Source organism: Indicator indicator, chromosome 15 (assembly GCF_027791375.1).
Source record: "Indicator indicator isolate 239-I01 chromosome 15, UM_Iind_1.1, whole genome shotgun sequence".
NCBI classification, from domain to species: Eukaryota; Metazoa; Chordata; class Aves; order Piciformes; family Indicatoridae; genus Indicator; species Indicator indicator.
In genome coordinates, this window is record NC_072024.1 from 10,404,606 (window position 1) to 10,425,282 (window position 20,677).

General features: G+C 35.5%; 1 protein-coding gene across 1 annotated transcript in view; it reads left to right on the forward strand.

Moving 5' to 3' along the window:
- The first annotated feature begins 476 nt into the window (after positions 1-476).
- The window catches only part of CFAP20DC (CFAP20 domain containing), a 72,576-nt gene continuing 52,375 nt past the window's right edge, over positions 477-20,677 (forward strand). The window contains exons 1-7 of the mRNA XM_054387469.1: positions 477-497; positions 2,508-2,597; positions 3,093-3,186; positions 4,985-5,057; positions 15,049-15,163; positions 17,228-17,384; positions 19,015-19,176. Of these exons, the coding sequence (XP_054243444.1) occupies positions 477-497; positions 2,508-2,597; positions 3,093-3,186; positions 4,985-5,057; positions 15,049-15,163; positions 17,228-17,384; positions 19,015-19,176 (712 nt within the window). The remainder of the gene's footprint in view (positions 498-2,507; positions 2,598-3,092; positions 3,187-4,984; positions 5,058-15,048; positions 15,164-17,227; positions 17,385-19,014; positions 19,177-20,677) is intronic.

Below are 20,677 nucleotides of genomic sequence, written 5' to 3' on the forward strand. Positions count from 1 at the left end.
TGTTTCTCTGTCTATGTTGAATGTTAAGTTTGTCTGTAATGGAGTCGAATGTTTTCCAGCGGGCACTTGATAACAAAGAATAACCCCAAAAAAGTGTATTGAAGATGATTTTTCAAGTACTTGTAAAGCATGATAAAACATTCCTTGTTAAAAATAAGGGCTAATATAAAGTTACTAGTTTTACTGGGAATATAAGGAAAGGCAGCCCTGAGTACTTGATGCATAAGGAGAACATTTTCCAAGACAATGTCAATGTTAATCTTTTTTTATCTTAATTCCTTTGTGATAGCACTGTAATGCAGTTGATATGTATTCTGTATTCATAAAGAGTATATCAAAATAGTATTCATATCTTTTGAAATATGTCAAATTTTCATGTCAAATCCCATATAAAGTTTTTTGTTTTGTTTCAGCACAGTTTGTGTCTTTACTGACTGAGAAGCTGAAATTATTCTTTTGCCAGCAAAAGCCAGAATATGTTCAAAAATCAGTATCAGGTAAAACAAAAACAGTTTTATTTTTTTAGCCCCTCTCATTTCATCTCTGAGACAACTCGATTAAAAGTGGCTTATTCTGAGGGGCAGAAAGTCCAGATACAGAAATGTTTGGTTATTCTGCATTTTCATAGAAATTTTATGAAATAGTGGGTAGCTGCAGATGCTATGAGGTCTAGAATGGACACCATCACGGTGTTACTAATGGTTTTTTTATCTGTCTTTACTGTCATGGGCCAGGCCAGGCACACCACCTGCTCCCACCCAGTTATGCAAGCAGGCCCAACTCTTCAGGTAGAGTCAGAAAAGTGGGGTTGGTTTACTCTCTTGGTCCAGCACAGGGTTATGATAACACCAGTCACATCTCTCACAAACCTTTTTATCCCTGCTATTGTTTCCTGGCCTTCCTTTTCACCACGCTTTGCCCCCTTTTCTATGCACCATTTCACTCCTGAGACACTGACCCACCTGTAATTACTGTTTCTCCAATAGTCCCAGATGTGCTACATCTCTATCCGAAACTGTATTTCTGATTTTGTTGCCCAGGTGCCAATGGCTTTGCAGGATTGTGCTCCTCAAAAGATGCCACATGCTCCCCTCCAATTGATTATGTATTTTGAGGGTTTGTTGCTTAACTCCTCCTTGGCTACTCATGAGATCCAGCCATCTCTCATAGCACTAAGGAACTTCTGTCAGCTTCTCACATCAGTTTATTCAGCATTCTCTCATGTCGTATTTGGTAGTTTTCTTGCTTACCCTCAAATCAGGGCCTGCTCAAGGGCTGCTTAACAAAATGTGTTTGCTTATATGGGAGAAAAAGACAGTTTTGCTAAGGTTTGCTACAAGCACATACAACTTGTCAGTTAAAAATCTTTTTTTAGCCTTCTGAGAACTTGATCCTGTAGCCCTTAAGCTTTCAAATTGATAACTATGCCATATTTTAATAGTTTTTATCAATTACAAATTTAAAATACGTTTTATGAGAACAGTTTATGGAATGCCTTTTTGAATCTCCAGGTGTGGGTGGGCAGAGGAGAATACCTAATTCATGGATGGTGCAGAGTTGATGCTTTCTGAAAAAAATAATTTGAAGAGCATTTATTTTGCTGGCAAGACTGCTTGCCTCTCTTGCTCAATCTGACTTGTGTACAATTGTTTGGGCAGCTGAGCATAAAGAGAATTGGGGAGCACAGGCAACTGGGAATGAGAAGAGAACAGTGGATTTGTAATGATTGATTAGGTCACCCATGCTGCTGAAAAAAATCCTTGTCAAACTCAAGGCTGAATACGTCAGATATCACCAAAACAGTGATATCAAATGGGAAAAAATTTTGAAGCAAATATTTCCCTAGGCAGAGGTTCTAAAGCTTACCTCTACAAGAGCCTATGGTTACATTCTTTGATGTCTAACAGCTCACATGCTATGTGTAGGGAATTTTCACCTGGCAGAGTCATTTATGATAACTTTCCAATATGAATTCTCTGTTGCCTCATGAAAGCTGCAGCACTTAAGTCAGCCCAGAAAGGAAGTAAATTTTTTGTTTTCCACACTGTTTGGTCAAACCAGGCTGGGAAATATCTTTGACATACTCCCATGTGTAGACAGAGCCAAAAATATTCACATGTGTAGACAGATTGTGTAAACTTCTTTTCCCTAGGAAATCAGACCAAACATCTGATCTGCAACAGTTTGGGGTTTTTAGCAGTATGTTTTAAAACTCACTTCATTTGAGCTGTAGAAATAAGTCATATCCAAATAAATCACTAAGAATTCTAAAAAATATGCCAGAGATTGAAAATTTTGGGGTTTTAAAAGAGATAGATAGATAGATAGATAGATAGATAGATAGATAGATAGATAGATAGATAGATAGATACTGACCAATCAGTAATACTGACTATGGTAACAGCCTGATGTGGAAAGGGTTTGTTTTTATGTGCTCATCTTGACTGTTGATAATTTAATGCTGAACATTTGGTTATGTGATATATCCTTAAACCATTTTATCATAGGGTGGCCCATTTGTGGAAATATTCAGTGCTCAAGGCAAGAACCCAGTAGCAAAATGGAAGATTTATGGCAATCCATCAGCTATACGGAAAGTAAGTTTTTAAAGAAGCTTATGAAACATAAAGTATAAAACAGAAAAATGTGAACGAAGCTTAAAATTAGAAGATAATGAGGGCTTTGACCTGAGAGTAGAGTTGTCACTTGCAGTTCTGTCATTATGACAGACTAAATGACTACTTAAATGAGTTCTTTATGCCTACTTGCTGACTAGGTTCATTGCAGTATAATTTTATAGTTTAAATATTTAGAAAGTAATTTTGCTGTTTTGGCAACTGATGGCTTGAATGGGGCCCTCTGGATCATGAGTCCTGTTCATCTGCATTATTTGTTCATAAAACATGCAAGTAAAAGACATTTCCATGGACTATATTATCATTTTGCAACTACTGTCATACTTGCAGCACTGTCTGCCATTTATGGATTTAATTTTGTTTAAAAAAAATTAGCTTTTCCTATTAGTAGCTTTGTTGGTTAGAAGGAGAACTCTATCAGGATGCTTATGTTTGTTTGTTGTTCTTTTTTTGTAGGAATATGATAAAGAAATAAAAGGCTTTGTTTATGTACTTGAAGGAAGCAGTCAAATCAACAAAATGCAGCTACCAAAGGAAACTACACAAACTTGCAAGTGTCAAATAATTAAATGTTTGTGATGTTCTGATTTTTTAATCAGTGTTACATTGGAATATGAAATTTGCATTGTTCTCCCTTACTTTGGGTTTAGTTCAGCATTAGCAAAGTGATTTGTCATTAGCTTATTTAGAAGGTCAGTTACAAATAAGTAAATTGTATAGAAATGCATTATTAAAGTAAGCACTTTAGGGAAGGTCCTAGTTGGTATATGTTGTCCTAGTGCTGCTAGGTTTGTTTCTGTACCTGATCCTGCTACAGACCAATGTCTGACAAATAACTTCTGACTCATTCAGCACTTTACTAAAGTCAGTAATGCTATTGTCATTAGAGAATGTGAACTGGGTTCCTGTCCCCTTTCTGCTTTTAGTTTTCAAAGTATTTTTAGTGTTACGTATCAAATAAACACAAGCAGTACAAGGAAGTTATACCCAAATTTCAGCTGTGTTTATGTATGGAAAGTTTTCCCAGATCATTTCCAGCAATCATCACAATATATGCCTTGAACTCCACTGCAGGTAATTGTACTTTATAAGGCTTGTAGTAATGAATTGAGCTGGTTTAGGATTAACTGCTTGCTTTTGAAGCAAAACTGAAATGGTGATTTTAGTCAATGGAATAGGAATCTTCTGGTGTACTTCTTATACACAAACCCCCCTCCCAAGAAATTATATAGGCTTGTCATGCACTTAAGCCTTGAAGGTTAATGAGATTTTTTTGTTTCACGTGAAATTTACTGCTGTCTTCAGTATAATAAATATTAGCCTAATGTATCCTTCTAAGACATCCAACTTGAATTTGTTTATTGCCAACATTACAATAAACTATTACAGCCTAAAAAGAGGACTGAATATTGGTGTTGTAGGTCATCATTGCTATGAACAGTTCAGTTCATAGTGTAGCAATACTACAGTTAAATTTCCATCTGTTACTCTTCTCCCTCCCTCTGTCTCTTCCTCCCTTGAGGTGTATGTACCTCAAGTATTCCGTTTATATCAAGTTTGCAATCTCCCAGTTGTACTGTAACGTTTGAATTCTCCAATATAAGGTGGCAGATATATCAAATATAATTTCAAAATTTGAAGTGTCATTTGACGCACAAAAAAGGAAAGTCTGAACTGATGTTCTTTAGAAAAGGAGCTAATGTTGCTGTTAAGTCAATGAAGAGCAGCCTGTACCCTCCTTAACAGAACAAATAAGAAAACCACATGTGGTTCAATTTCAGACACTTTTGTACAATCTGTTTTCCCTTGATAGGGAGCTACTTGAATTATGAAAGATTTCTAGTGTTTGTTCCCTCAGTTAAGCTCCTTGGCTATTGCTCTGAACATCAGAAGCCTCCATTGAGCATTGTTGTCATGATCTGGATTGCATTTTTACCCAGAGGTTTTGTGAAGTTGTTTAATATGGTGTACACTGTCACAAACGTGAGCACAAGTTTCATATGACTATAAGATAATCTTGATAGGAAAGTATTACTTTATTTTATAATTCCTATGGGATATTTGAGGTCTACGTGCTCTTGGAACACAACATAGAATTTTAAGAAGAGATTCCTTTTTGTTTTTCATGAGAATTATACCAAAGCCACAGATGGGACTTTTAAAGCAACACTTTTATTGCAGTTTGAATTGGTTTTCTTCAGGTTTTTGCTGTGTTCATATGTTGTGTGAGCCTTGGGAAATAGTGTTGCAGGAGCATAGTTGTATGGTACAAAATTGAAATGCTTGTTGGTGAAATGTGCATCTGCACATACACAGCACGTGTATTTAATTTCTTTTTCTCTTTTTAGTGGGACTGATTCAACCATTTCTGACACTTCAGATTTTCGTGCCATTGGGACAAGACTTCTCCACGGTGTTAATGTAAGATGCATAAAATTTGCTTGAATACTTAATGTAAAGAATGCCTTATTGCAGGCATTAATTGTGGTGGCAGATTTTATATTAAATCATAGTGGCTTGAGTCAATAAGAAGTAACTAAGCTAATGAGATCATTGGGTTTTGGGTGTTTTAAATACTGACATTCATTTGAAGACAGAAAAAACTAACAATCATGAATGTAGATGGTGAAAAATCTGAAGAAATGAGACATGAATTTACCATGCATTAAAATACTAGTTTGTGAAGGTCTCATGAAAATTCACAAGAGATATTTCTAAATAAATATTCCAGGGCCTTTTGGTTCAGAGCAAAAATAAATCTACATTCTAATAATCTGGGGGGAGAAAAAAACCCAACCAAATAAATGATAAAAAACTAGAACAATAAATGGAGTGCTCGGTTGTAAGGAAAGAGGTACAGTTGAAACAGACTTTTTTCATTAGTATAGACACAAAATTATTTCATAGAGCTTTAAACTTGGACAATTGTCAGTCTCTGGACAACATTTCCTCCCAAGTGACCCTGGCTGTTTATAACTAGCACAAACCATTCAGCTTTGTAGCCATTTAGGCTATGTAGCCAAATATTTTGCCATTGGAAACCCTTCAAAAAAAGATGCGTTGAATGATATGCAATTAAACTGAGTAAAGTCAATGCAGAATTTAATTTTGTCTTTCAGTAACTTTACATTCATCTGTACACATAGGTGTCAGCTCTTCTTGATTGAAGGGAAACAGCTGTTGTAGGTTTAAGTCAAAGTCTTGTAGGTTTAAGCATCAAAAGATACTGAGACTGGAGGAATTGAGTTCATTATGTGAATAATTCATTGAATTAGGATGATGTGCTATTTTATGTTGCTGGGTAATTCAGTTATCTTCTGGGTCTTTGTGTATGTAGAGTTATCTTAGAATATTTTGTTATTTTAACAACGAATACACTAACATGAATTGAGTTATACTCATTGCTCTGTTTGTCCACTACTATGGTAACAACTCACACAGGTATTTTTTTCTCAGTGGTTCATGAGTTAGTGGGCTGTTATAAATTGCATCACATTGTTAACATACATTCTATTCTACAATTTCTAAAATGATTTTGGAATCTGAATATTGAAAATCTTCAAAGCACAAATTAACTTATTTAGTACAGACCTTCACCAGTGAATATTTTTGATGCTTTGTGTAGCATGGAAATTTGAGAGGGAACACTGGGGTCAAAATACTTGTTTTAAAGACAGCTTTGACTCAATGTATCGTGATCTTGGTGGAGAACATGCTGACATTTTACTAAAGTGAGAGAGAAAGCTGCTAATTGTTGAATATACCAAAAAGCTGCAAGTTTTCAAGCCACTTCCCTTTGTCTTTAATTTCCTTGCCTACCACAGTGTTATACATTTTCTTTTATTTTTTCTTTCAAGTTAAATCTTTTTCTTTCTTTCTTACTGTGATGATTTTTTTTTTTTTGCTGAAATATTAAGGTATCTCTAATATAAACATGCATGACTTTAAAACTAGCCTTATCTTTTTCCTGCAATACAAAGAGGTTTTATTTTTCAAATTACACTGATTTTTCTGTTCTTTGAATTTCCTGAGTGTAGATCTGGTTACACTTTCTGCTCCTGTGGTTTTAATTGCTGCATGTGTGTAACAAAAGGGACAAAGCAAACAGACTATGTCATGCAGGAGACAAATAACTACATAGATTTGCTTCTCATGGGCATTCTGTAAACAGATGACAGGGACAGGAATTCAGATTTTCTATAGTGTCATATTGAGTTTGGTTCCACTTGGGTTCTTGCAACCCATCTGTGACTCTTAATATGAACCTCTCCTCCACTTCTGCTCTTCTCTTTTTCAGCACTTGCTTTTTTTCCATAACTGAGAAAGCACTAATTTTCTACCCCCTCTCCCACCTTTCCTTGCCCTCTCCCTTTCCAGCTCATATTTAGACTTCTTGTTTCCTTCATCTTTTCTCACTACTTCCCATTACTGCCATTACTATGTTCTTCTTATAACAATATATATTTACTTCTACAGTATTCTTAAGTAGTTCTATAAATACATGTACTTCATATTTGCTGTATATAGTTTATGGAAGTTGTAACTGTTACTGGTTTGCTTTTTCCTTTTTCCCAACTTTACTAAATTACCATTATCAGAGAGCCTGGTACAAAACCTGATTCTCTTTCCTCTTAGATACAGTGATTTCAGTGTCTATGTGGATGAAGTAATCTCACTGAATACATTTCCATGTAATTTTGGGGAAAATAATAAATGTTTAATTCAGTGTAACTGTTTCATTAATTATTTTTCATAACCAAATCATTCTTATTCTGAATATTGCATAAGTTCTTCAATGCATTCAAAGTAACTGGAGCTACTTGTATGTGCCTAAAAAGTACAATCTCATTTGCTCCTCACTTAGTGCAATTGTATGCAGAAGGTAGCACTAATTTTATTTTTAAAGAAGCTTTATTAAGTTTTGTATTAGAAGTCAACTAAATTACTGATGTACCTATAAATTCCTCTAAGGCTTGCAAAATAAAGTGTATTTTATCCTAGCAGACTCATGATAATCCAGTAAATAATGAAGACAAGTCCTTCCTGTTTCATGTGACTGCCATTCAGTTCTTTTCATTTCAGATATTTTTGAAAGGAATCTCCTGCTTGTCTGGGGACAGAATACTGATTGCCCTGTTGCTTCCTGGGGCTTAACGTTTGGTTTCTGACATAATCTGACTGTTTACTCCTACTGAATTTTTGAGTAGCTTCAACTGAAAATTGATAGCATACCAAGCCATCAAATGTGCTTTGTCTAAGAAAAAATAAAAAAACAAGCACACAACACTTCAGCAAGTTTTCTAAGAGCTGCACATGATGCTTTATGGTACCTTTTTTTCTCTCTCAAGGCCATCCATCACTGATGGCATCAGTGAGCTAAACCTTCGAACCTGCTGCTATCAAGCAGTCATGCAAGCCTCCTGTCATAAATACCAAATCTGCAAACAACTGTTTAAATTAGCTGGTTTGCTTTTTCTTTGGAAGAAGTTTTAGTAGCATTTTAGATACTTTAAGTGGCACGATTAGATGAAGATCACCACACAAACAATCAATACATTGATCTGCCTAAAAAATGTGTTATATAGATTGTGGATGAAAAATTGGGTGCAGAATAATAAAATCACAACTAAGGGAGAGAGCATGTAATTTATGCAACCTTTTTGAAGCAAATAAGAGCAAAGCTATTAGTAATGATGAATATAACTGCCTGTTGTAAATGTAGTAGCCAGTTGTTAAATCTCAGCATTAGGTATTTTGCTATCTTTCCGAAAAAGAAAAAGTAGCTCGATGTTTTTAAAAAAAAAAAAAAACAGTGTGTAAAAGAAAACAGCATCAGGCTTGTGTTGGTACTGTTTCAGTTCCCAGTATAGGGACGTATCCAGTTGGTAACACTTCTGCTTGGTATTTCAACAAGCACACTACCAGTCATTTTTATTAAAAATGCCAGTCATTGGCATACTTTGTATCTAATGTTTATTTTCAGTGTTAGGTACCACGTGAAATTAGCAGTTCATATGTTAATAAGTTTTATAGCAAATGAATTTGTACACATTGCCTCTTTACCATTCTTTAGATCCTGCTGAGAAGAGTTTAGCTTAGCCTTCTTTACTGCTTCCCATTAGGTAGTTATACACATTAGTGAGATCTCCCTTTGAACCTTCTCAAGGCTAAACAAACCAAACTCCCTGAACTTCTCCTCCTAAGTCAGATGCTCTAGTTTCTTAATCGTTTTTGTTTCCTGTTTAGCATAATGGGCTGATCACAGTATCACAGTATATCAGAGGTTGGAAGAGACCTCAAGGGATCATCAGGTCCAACACAACTGCCACAGCAGGATCACTTAGGGTAGTCCACACAGGAACACATCCAGGTGGGTTTTGAAAGTCTCCAGAGAAGGAGACTCCACAACCCCCCTGCAGAGCCTGTTCCAGTGCTCTGTCACCCTCACTGTAAACAAGTTTCTCCTCCTGTTGATGTGAAATCTTCTATGTTCTAGTTTGCCTCCATTGTTCCGTCTTATCACTGTGAACCACCCAAAAGAGCCTGGCCCCCTCCACTTGACACCCACCCCTCAGATATTTATAGACATTGATCAGATCCCCTCTCAGTCTTCTCAAAACTAAATAGCCCCAGGGCTCTCAGTCTCTCTTCTTAGGGGAGATGCTCAAGTCCCCTAATCATCCTCATAGCTCTGATGAAACACTGTATCCAGTCCGTACAGTTCCCCTTTTTTTCTGCTGAGCATTTCAGTCCAGAATCAAGAACACTAGCTTTCTGTGTTGCAGTATTTCTGCTTAAATTTCAAAATACCCTGAAATTGTTTTAACCATTAACAACTTTGTTGAAATATGTCTTGGATCTGTTGGAACTGATGGCAGGGTTGCTTTAAGTTTTAACTTGCTAGATAGTCAATTTTAACACATCATACGATATGCTAGTAAATGAATACTGTGGTATTATGTGTTGTCCTGGTGATACTACAGAATAAATTACTACATTCTAGGACTTTAGCAAGTCATGGATCAATCTGAGTAGCACAGAGTAAACTGAATCCTGGTTGGTTGGTTGGTTAGTCGGGATTTTCATATGCCAGATAAAGTAAATGCATGATCCAGTTTTAGCAAGAAAACAGTTTTGTCTTTTTAAAGGGAAGTAATTAGAATAAATGGTTTAAATGTGAGAAATAGGCTGCGCTTAAGAGAAATGTTACACATGGCAGGTGTGAACGTAACCTTTATCTTTGAATATGGAGGAGCAGATTGTCTTTTTAAAACAGATACAATCCGGGAAAGAAAAACAAAGGGGAAAGAATAACAACCAATAAACTAAAAAGCCACCAGAATTAGTTCCAGGCATAAATAACTGCATTATAAGGATAACTTATTTAGCCTCTTGAGCAGTATGCACTAAATTTCTACATATTAGTACTCATTAGAGTACTTTTTACTAAAGAAAAACTATTTTCTAGTATTACGGTTTTCTAAACAATTTGACACAGTTAGCCATGCTTCAGAGGAATGCATCACCATGCCTTAAAATACAATTTATTAAATATTTGAAAATAAGATAAAGATGAACTCATCTCAAAACCAAAGATATTGACAGAAGTTTCTAGAATATGTGTTATGAATATTAACAACCAATTCCAGAATGATTTTGAAATGTGAATTTTTAAGAGCAATAAAACCTTCACAACAAATTATTCTTCATCCGTAAAACTAGCAGGTCATTCTTTCAGTTGGAGGATTGATTGCAAATGTCAATATCTTGTGAGAAGATGTCAAGAATCACCAGTTCTTTGTAATTGCTCATATTTGGAAAGTTTTGATGATTCTCTTTTTGCAATTGCCACCTGTATTACTGCCCTTTTATGGATACTGCTTCAGGAGACTTTGGTGGGGTTTCCCCCCCTCCCCGTAGAAAATTGCAGTGTATAAAACTAATGCTAGTTCTTCACAACTTGTTCTGTAGGTCTAGGTGACATATCAGTCTTCCTGGTGTCTTATTGTGTAGAGATTTGATTGATTTCCAACATAACTAAGTCTGGTTTTGTGAGAGCAGAATACAGTGCTCTGGATTTGAGGTACCAGGCAGCCAGTTCAATAGTGTATCTCCTATGAGACCAATTCACAAGTAGCACATAAAAGACAGGTGAAGTACAGACTGCTTCTGAATAAAGAAACATAAGAATCTGCAAGTGTGGCACATCAGCTGACCATTGCTATTCCTTTGGGTTTCTATTTTTAAAATGGAGATGATGATGCTATTTAATGTTTCTGAAGCACATACATTTTACAGAGAAAATGGCACTGCGGTTGCTAAGTACTAATAACATACCAATAGCTAAGCTTAGCAGAGGATTCTGTCTTGATTTTTGACCAGGATACAAAGAGATTTCCATTAATAATAAATTGCATGGGAGTTGCTCTTTGCTTAGGAACATCTGTGGCATACCTGCTTTTATGTTTGGTAAACTTCCAGTTTGTCATTTATAAGGAGAAGACCACTTTCATTTAAGAACACGTAAGCGTGATAAATGAAGCATCCTTTCAACAGTCCAGCATTTTTTCCAGCATTTTTTTCCAAGTTCATTTTAAGACTTGAATTGAGCATTAACAAATGGTTATAAATTATTATGCACACAGGAGCAAAATGAATAGGTAATCTGAGAAGATGAGTTTATCTGTGCTCTTGGGTAGTTACTACCATTTACTTGCAGTCTCACTATAGTTGCCATTGTGAGGAGAATAGTCAATCAAAGTTGAAGATATAAAATAAAATCGAAAATTGAATTGGAAGGTAATTTTACTTTCAAATGGTCTGCAAATGTAGATGTTAAGTGTGAAATGAATGCAGTTAATGACCATAGCTGGGAGAGTTATGCACCTGCTGATCACAGGAATATTATTATAAATGAGGTTGATTTTCCTGTTGACTACCTCATTTTTCTCAACCTGGTCTCATTACTTTTCTATCACATGTCTGACCCTTAGATATAAATACTCAAGCACAGACATAATAAAAATATATTAACTGCTATATAGATTTTTTTTTTAATACATCTTTGAAAATCAAGATGTGCTGCAGATGTTTTTTGCATTTGTAGGTTTAACACAAGTCCTGCTTTTGGATTAAAAAAAAAAAATCACCACAAGTACTCAATCATTTAACAAGTGAAAATTCTAGCATTCTAACTCCTGTTGTCTGAATTACTTCAGAAAAGAGTTTTATCTAAGTCTGAAAGTTACACCATCTCAAGTATTTCTTCCAGGAAATAAATTACTTTGCACAATTTTAAGACAATCTTCTTTCTCCAACTTTGCCTATCCTTCAAATGTTTCACCTACTTTTGCCTGCAGAATATAAATATTTTTGTTCTTTAAAATTTATTTACTGAAATAAATTTTAAGCTTCTTTAGGTGTGATTATAACTATGTATCTAAGGCTGACTGCTTTTTTACAGCATACATACCATCACAAAAAAACATATTATTTTAGACTTATGTGACAGAGTCTGATATAAATGTGTATATTTGTGTTTAAATGGATGTGTTTAGTATTGCACTTCAGAATGTAACTGAGCTGTACATTTACTAATGGCCGTTTTATAGGTGAGGTGCCTAATATTTTTCAGGAAGGAGAAAGATAAAACTATTCATATAAAAATAAATAATTCCATTTTAACATTGAACTAATAGAAAGTAAACTTAGGTTTTTATTGCCAGTTGTTTGGAGATATGCCTGACTTAAGTCTAGGCTTCTACTACTTTGTGGTAGAATCATTTAAAGTAACATTCTCCTTTGAGAATCATGCAGGAGTTTGAGCAACCACTACAATTCTTTGAACTTTAATGCCTCAACTTCTTACCACTAATGCACATGAGAAATTAGAAGAAAGTGGAAAGTTTCTAAAAACGACATCCGTAGGGTTTTTTGTCAAAGCATATAGGGGAAGCAAAGTGGTGGATGGAACTAAGCCTTGAACTGGGGCATGCTTGCTTTGCATGCATGGTCTTAATGACTCTGGGGAAACAAGATGCTGCAGTGTTTTTATCATGTGCTTGCACAACCTTCAGATGTTTACATGCTTGTTTATATACTTGTAGTATATTTTGTTTGAGAGTATATTTTGTAGTATATTTTGTTTGTAGTATATTTTGTTTGAGACAGAGACCTGCTGGCGAGAATCCAACGAAGAGTCATGAGGATGATTAGGGGACTTGAGCATCTCCCCTATGAAGAGAGACTGAGATCCCTCGGGCTAATTAGTTTTGAGAAGACTGAGAGGGGATCCGATCAATGTCTATGTCTGAGGGGTGGGAGTCAAGTGGAGGGGGCCAGGCTCTTTTGGGTGGTTCACAGTGATAAGGTAAGGAACAATGGGTTCAAACTAGAACATAGAAGATTTCACATCAACATGAGGAGAAACTTCTTTACAGTGAGGGTGACAGAGCACTGGAAGAGGCTCCGCAGGGGGGTTGTGGAGTCTCCTTCTCTGGAGACTTTCAAAACCCACCTGGATGCATTCCTGTGTGGACTATCCTAAGTGATCCTGCTGTGGCAGGGGTGTTGGACCTGATGATCTCTTGAGGTCTCTTCCAACCTCTGATATACTGTGAGACTGTGATACTGTGTATTCTTCTTGGCTGAACTTGAATTCTCTCTTGAGTTGGCAGCTCTTGAGTTGTCAACAATAGCTAAATTATGTAACTTGCTCTAGAGTTAATGCCCTCTTAAGGTGCCCTAAGGAAACCTAAGAATATTTTAGACTGCATATCTGCAAATTTTGGGTGACAATATTTCATTAGTTAAGTTACAGGTAGCCCTTACTAATGAAAAAGTGTTTTCAGTAACAAAACAAAATCTACAGGGCAGTCTCACAATTTTAAAGTAAAACCTAGAATTTAAAGATAATTAGTTACTTCTAGCAACACTAATTGGTGACAGAGTTGTTCGTTGTAATTATTTGTCATCTTCTCAGAGGGGCTGCTAATCACAGAGAAATACCCATCTGTTAAAAATAGGTGTATTCAAGGTCAATTAATCATCATTTCATCATGCGTCCTTTAAAGTAATGTCTCTTCTCTGGTATGATGAGGTAGAACTGCTGGGAAGTATCAAGGTTGTGCTGCCATTGTGGTTTAAACCCAGTAGGGAGCTAGGCCACACACAGCTGGTCTTTCTCTCTTCCTGCAGTGGAATGGAGGGGAGAATTACAAGGGTAAAAGTGCAAAAGACTGAGGGTTGAGATAAAGACAGCTTAACAGTTAAAGCTAAAGCTACACACAAGCAGAGCTAAATAATGCATCTGGTACTTCCCACTGGCAGGCAGATGCTCAACCATCTCCAGGAGAGCAGGGCTTTATCATGCATTACAGCAACATGGGAAGACAAACACCATAACTCTGAACTTGTCCCCTTTCTTCCTCCAGCTTTATACACTGTACATGACTTTCTATGGTACGGGATATCCCTTTGGTCAGTTGGGGTCAGCTGTCCCAGCTGTATCTGCTTCCAACTCCTTGAGCACCCTCAGCCTACTCACTGGTAGGGTGGTGAGAAGCAGAAATGGGCTTGATTCAGTGTAAGCACTGCCCAGCTATAATTAAACACCCCTATGGTATCAAAGTTTGAGCACAAATCTAAACCAGTGCTATTCAGGCTACTCCGAAGAAATTTAGCTCTATCCCCACCAAAACCAGTACAGCTGGTAACAAAACTTTAAGGAAACAGACCATAAAAATCAGCCTTTTTATCAGTTAAGGGAAACCTAATCTTTGTGATCATGGCTGTAGTCTGAATTCATTAGAAATGTTCAAATTCAGTGTCCTTGCTATCATTGTGAGAGGACCTGAACAGTGAGCCATAAACTTCTGTATTGTAATTCACATTTGATAAGTGCTCAGGAAGTAAAAGAGACAGAAAATGCCTTGTGTCTGTCTTTAAGCTGACAAAGAGTCTGTACAAAATGACAGAGGCATTTTTAGGACAAGAAAGTAAATAGTGTTTGTCTAGTTAGCACGTGACAATGTGTCCCAAGCCAACATAAGCTTAAGGGGCAGAAACAAGTGGGATTATTAAAGGCTACCAGGTTCTGTTTTGTACAAATTGAATTCTTTTATAGTCTGAAGAGCTATGGAAATCTAGCAAAGAGTGTAGACTGTTGAAATAAAATTAGCATGTAAAGTGATGTTATATATGCAGGAATATAGCCACAGAGTTTGAATTTGAGAAAGAAATCTCATTACTCATCTTGTAAAAGAAGTAATTCTTAAATTCCTTATTTGCTGTCACTGACACAAAGGTTCTGCATATGAATTGGTTTTCGGCGATTGCCCAAAGATACTGGATTATTGAATTGACAAAGATCCGTTCCATTCTCTCCTGCTTTTTTTTTTTTTTTTTCTTATAGGATAACTGATTTAGGAAATATTAAAAGAAGATTGTATTTATCAACAGTCCGCAAGGAGGTGTCTGTAACCCCTCTGCATGCAATAATTCCTCTGGTTATGATCAAGCGCAAAATAGTAGGTACCTTAAGAATATTTCATTGAGCATGTTTTCTTTATCAGAAACGTTTTATCAGTGTATAGACCTGCTGAAATTACTGTTTGGTTTAGGATTCAGTTCCTGCTGATTAAAGATAAGTGTGTATGTCCCTGGATTGTATCAGAACCACTTAATATTGTTACTGTTCTACCCTTCTTCTAACATTAGGAGTTTGTTCCCATTTTCCAAGATTAATGCTGTTTGTGATGTGTTTATCTCTCACTTCTGCTCTCTGTTCAGCCTCTGTAAAGTTCTGTGTTGCTGATACTTCTTCATTATAGTGCTGCTCTTCATATGTACCTTGTCCTATATTGACCTGTTACTACATTCACTGGAGCTGCAAGTACACCATGGCTGATGGCTACTTTCATGTGCTTGAGATTCTTTCAGATTCTGGCATGTATAAAACAGTATTTATGTCAAACTGATGAAAGTAAAAGATACCTTTCTCCTCTGAAGTTACAACTTCATCTAAGAAAGTTTAGGTGAAGGCAGCTGTGAAAATTTTAGATTTCAGGAATTTTCTGCTTTGTGGGAAGAAGCAGTTGGATTTTTTTTCAAATTAATGTGCATCAAATCGTGCACCTGAATTCAAGAGCCACTGAAATGGAACTATTTTTCTCTAAGTATAATTTCAGACAGTTCATCTCGATGTCAGGCTAGCACAAGTGGTTCAAGATTAAGGTATGCATTGACATACACCAAGTTAAACTCAATTAGAACTTGAACTTCAGCTATGTATTTTCATTTAGATAATAAAACATTAATCAGAGATCCAAATGCTCTGATCAGTTATAATTAGAAAACATTTTGATAACCCTAGTGCTTGACCAACCTTACAGACTAAGTCTATATTTCTTAGTGTATCTGAATATTTCTCTGTCTTCTTATAAATGGTTATCTGCCTTTTAATTGTTGTTTTTACTTGAAGGAGCGTGCTGCTTTCAGTGATTAGATGAATCTTTTACATGGCTCGGAGAGTTTAACTTACGTTCGCAAACTGATTGTTATTATCAGTATGATTGGTTGTGAGTAAGGATATGATATGTTGTTTCTTCCCTCAGGAGAACATAGTTTACAACTTGATATCCTGGCTTCTTACAAATGGTGCTATTTTTCAACCTCAGCAATCAATTATAATTAAATGCTGCATTTTTCATTCTATTGCTTACTGTATTCAAAACAAATGTTCCTTTCCTTCCAAAATTTCAGACGTGGTAGCTGAATAGTCATGTATGCACCTGTATTTTTCTCCAGAAAATACTTCCCATTTGGCATTTAGAAACTAGTACTTTTACCTTGGCTTTATAAGGAAATGAGGCATGTATAATCATTATGTTGTAATATTCTTCTCCCTTAATAAAACTTCAACCCATTGGTCAACTAAATTTTACACATGAGTAGTCATATCAAATATATTCGTTCCGCAAATTTCTTGGAAATGGTTGCATTTCTGCTCAAGGCCATCTCTGTTTATTTCCTGGTAATAGAAGATGCATTAGCATCAGCTCATCCCTCACTAGATATCAGAACCAATGAGGAGAATTGTTAGGGACAGCAGAACTATGAGCTTATGTGGTTTTAAATATAGAGACTCTAAATGGAAAACATAAAGCCACAAGGAAACAATATTCAGTTAGTTCTGCTTGTGGTATTAACTTGTTTTATATGAAACTATGGGTTTTTTCTAGGATGATAATGGAATTGTAATGTGCTTCACTTGCAAAATAGATACCTGTAAATGCCTGTGATAAAAAACAGCAGTATGCTTTCTCATAAATTAGCTGCAAAACATAATGTGGATATGCTAGGTAAGAGAGCTTACTTGGGCTGGCAGACACTGGGTCACATGTAGTGATTTGTTTGTATAAATATTTGTTGTAAGTGCAAATACAGGACTATCTTTTGTAACATAAAAATGTTACAGCCTGTGAAAAGCTAATACTCCACAGAGACTTCATTTATAGAGAACTATACACTAACACTCTTCTGCAATGATTAGAGTTTTACTTTTAATAAAGTGTATTGTTTCTCTTTTCTAGTGGTGCAATATGTGTATTGACTTGATAGCATTCACCAGTGAAATATTCAGAGGAGCTGTTTTCCAGTCTTTGGATGGAATTGTCATTTCAGCCAACTGTAAACTGAGAAAGATCTTCACTTTAAAATCCAAGCCTCACGATACATCCAAGGAAGATGGTGTGTTATATTACTATGTAATCTTAATGATAACTGTTCATATTATGAAATCAAAAGCTTCTTAGTCATTGGATTAGCAATTTGAAAGATTACATCATTTTATGAACTGATGTAGAGGTAGTACAGCATAATAAATCTACTAGGGTTGGATTTTAGATGACTAATTAAATATATGTGCACTCCTGTTTTAACTATTTACTTCCTTAGAAATACTTTATTGGTGAAATTCTGGCTAGATTTATCAAGTAGAGAGCTTGTTTTAATGAGGGTAGCTTATGCTGATAGAAATAAGGTTTTTTCCAAGAAGAAAATGTTTGAAAGGAAAGAAGAATAAACTTCTGTCACTTGCTGTTTGTTCTCTTAATTTTGTACATCAACAGCTGATGAAAGATTTCTTCTTTAAATAATACAGTAAAAAAGAATGGAAGAAGCAAAGCTATGAAGCCATCAAAAAAACCCTCTCTGTGATCTTTAGTCGATTTATCCTAAAACACCCTTGCTCATTGGGAAAGTAATATTGGTGGTGAGCTGAAAATGAGAGATTATATTTGTAATAGGGCAGGATATTGGCCAAAGATTTACTAGCATCATAATCTGGAATCATTATTTTCCGAGGGAGAGAACTTCAGACCTCACTGATATTTGCAGTAATAGAGGAGGAATTGAAAAAGCATAGCTGGCACTTTCTTATTGTAGAGAAACTGTAAGTACAGTTCAGCTTCAGTTGTCATCCAAATTTTCATTTTGTTGCTTTTGAAGAAAGCATCTGAAAAAAAAAGGTTCTGGTTCCTGAAGGAGGGATAGTTAGCTGTATTCTAAGTATAACAGTGTATTTTCCATGAGGAAAACCTATACCAGTAAAGAGTTATGTGATCACTGAGATTACTCCTCTCTTTTTTGTGGGTGAAGTTGGAGAAAAGAGGTTAATTCAAAAAACTCCTCCAGAGAAAATCTGGTAAATTCTCATCAGGAACTGCAGCTAAGGCCTCACTGGCTTTAATTGTGTTCATGCAAATTTTTTCTGTTTTCCATTCTAAATAGTTTTTTTAATATGCATAAATGTTCTAAACGAGTCCCAAAATTCCAAAATACAGCTAACATAATGAGTAGACAGCTTTAATAAACTGTATGCATGGTAAAATATTGCACTTTTAATTACTGGATTATCCGTTCTATGATTATTACACAGCTGGTGGGCATTAGTATTTTCTGTATGCTCACAAATTTCCTTATCTAGGCAAGTCTCAAAATTATGTTACAGCTCAAGACTTGTCTGTATTAAAATAACTCTGTACTCCATACCCAATTACAGAGAAACAACAGTCATTTTTTGTTATTATCAATTGGCTTTCAGTTAACTGTTGTGATTTGATAAGGCTTTTTTTTTTCCTCTCAGATGATTGGATCAATTAGTTGAGCTCCACCAAATGCAATGACATTGCAACTTGAAATGAGAGTTGAGTTCTTTGCTTGAACCTCTTTGGTGGTGAAAGTAATGATTTCAAGGTGCAACGTGTGTATTATCCTTAGTAGTGTTCAAACCCATAAAGTTCACATACAAATAATGTAAGTGGGATGTGGTTATGTTGTGTCATCTGAGTGAAGTAAAGCTTGTGTTTTTTGATTCTAGGTGTATGTGTTCCATTTTTGACATGTGAGCCCACAGATGTCATTCCTCAAACCTGCCAGCTAAATACTGATGTGCCACAAGTTACACAATTGCTGAACTTGACTAAAATTCAAAAGCCAGAAATAAAATCCAGGAAAGATCCAGTAGCAGTGCAAGAAATAGGTATTCCATTGTATTCAAATGCTATAAATGTTTTCTATATAGTATGCATACAAATACTGGAATTTCTTTTGTAAAAGTGCATATTAAGAGTTACAGTGTCTTCAAATAGCAGAAGACAGCTCTTGCATAGCTGTGTTATCACGAGCCCATAGACACATCTGTTCTATGGCTTCAGAGATCTGTGTGCATCCCAAACAATGCTAATTCAAGCATGGGATTTATAACAACAATATTTGAGGTAGGTCTTCCAAATGTACTTTGAAGTGTGGCTGTTCAGTTGTTACAGTTCTTTTAAAAGTATGTTTGCATTAATGAAACCTCTAACAGTATGACCACACAGTCTCCTCATCTTATACTCTGAAAAAAAGGAAATTTTGTCTTATTGGTGTCTTGGTGTTACTTGAATAACTAGAAGTAAGCTAGAAATAATGAAACATATCATGTGGACTTTGGCAGCATTGTATAGAAGAGACTTATTAAAGAAGCTAGGCGTTCCTGTGCCAAAAAACAAACTATTCACTTAGATAAAAACTAAGAGACAGAAAGCAGAGGATCCAATTTTAATTTTTTTATTTAAATCTATTTTAATTATTATTAAAGGCGAACTGCAAGAGGCCTCAGAAGTTTTTTATTCCAGGAACTGTATCATTTATTATCATTATGAATAATGTCAAAAGAGAAGTGAATAATGTGGGAGCAAATTCTCATATGATACAGAGACTAGGTTTGTCAAGAGCAGGACTTCAGAGAGTGTTAAACTTGTAAGATGGGCAGACCCTGTGTACTTTGTCATGAAAAACTACAGAGCAGGTAACATACAGGAAACAATCACATTTTGCTGAACAAATTTCCATTTTCTGGGTTTATTTCTTTTGTGGACACTGTGTTGAAAAATTATGAGCTGGAGAACACTGTACTAGGTAAATGTGTAACATCTAGCTTTGATAAATGCAAAGGATTGTTCATGGGGGACAAACATTAACTACAGTTAAGCTTTAAAGTGTCAAAATTAAATGACTCAAGGAAGAAGGGTTGCCATCAGCATAGATACAGCTCAGTGGAATTCTCAGATTAATATGTAGCTACATTTTTTAAAACCTAATTCACTTGGTAGCAGGAAGATGAAATTAATATGAAATAGAAAAGGTATCAAACCTTTAAATAAATCAGGTTTGCATTATTATCCAAAATAATACATTATGAGCTGAACCATCTCAGATTTTACAGACAGCAAAGTGATTCATAGAGAAACAGCATGAATGAAAAACTCTTGTGAAGATATGCTCAAACATTAAAAATTGAGATAGTTTATAAAGGAACTAGTGACTTGAAAAACAGTTCAATAACGGCTGTTTTTCTATCTCATGGCTTGAAAACAAGACATTATTTGATCTGACAACTCATTTAAACATTAAAAACTGATAAAAGAAAATACCATGTTCCACAGAATGTGACTAAAAACTGGAATCTACTACTCCAATAAGCTAGTGAAGTGAAGAAA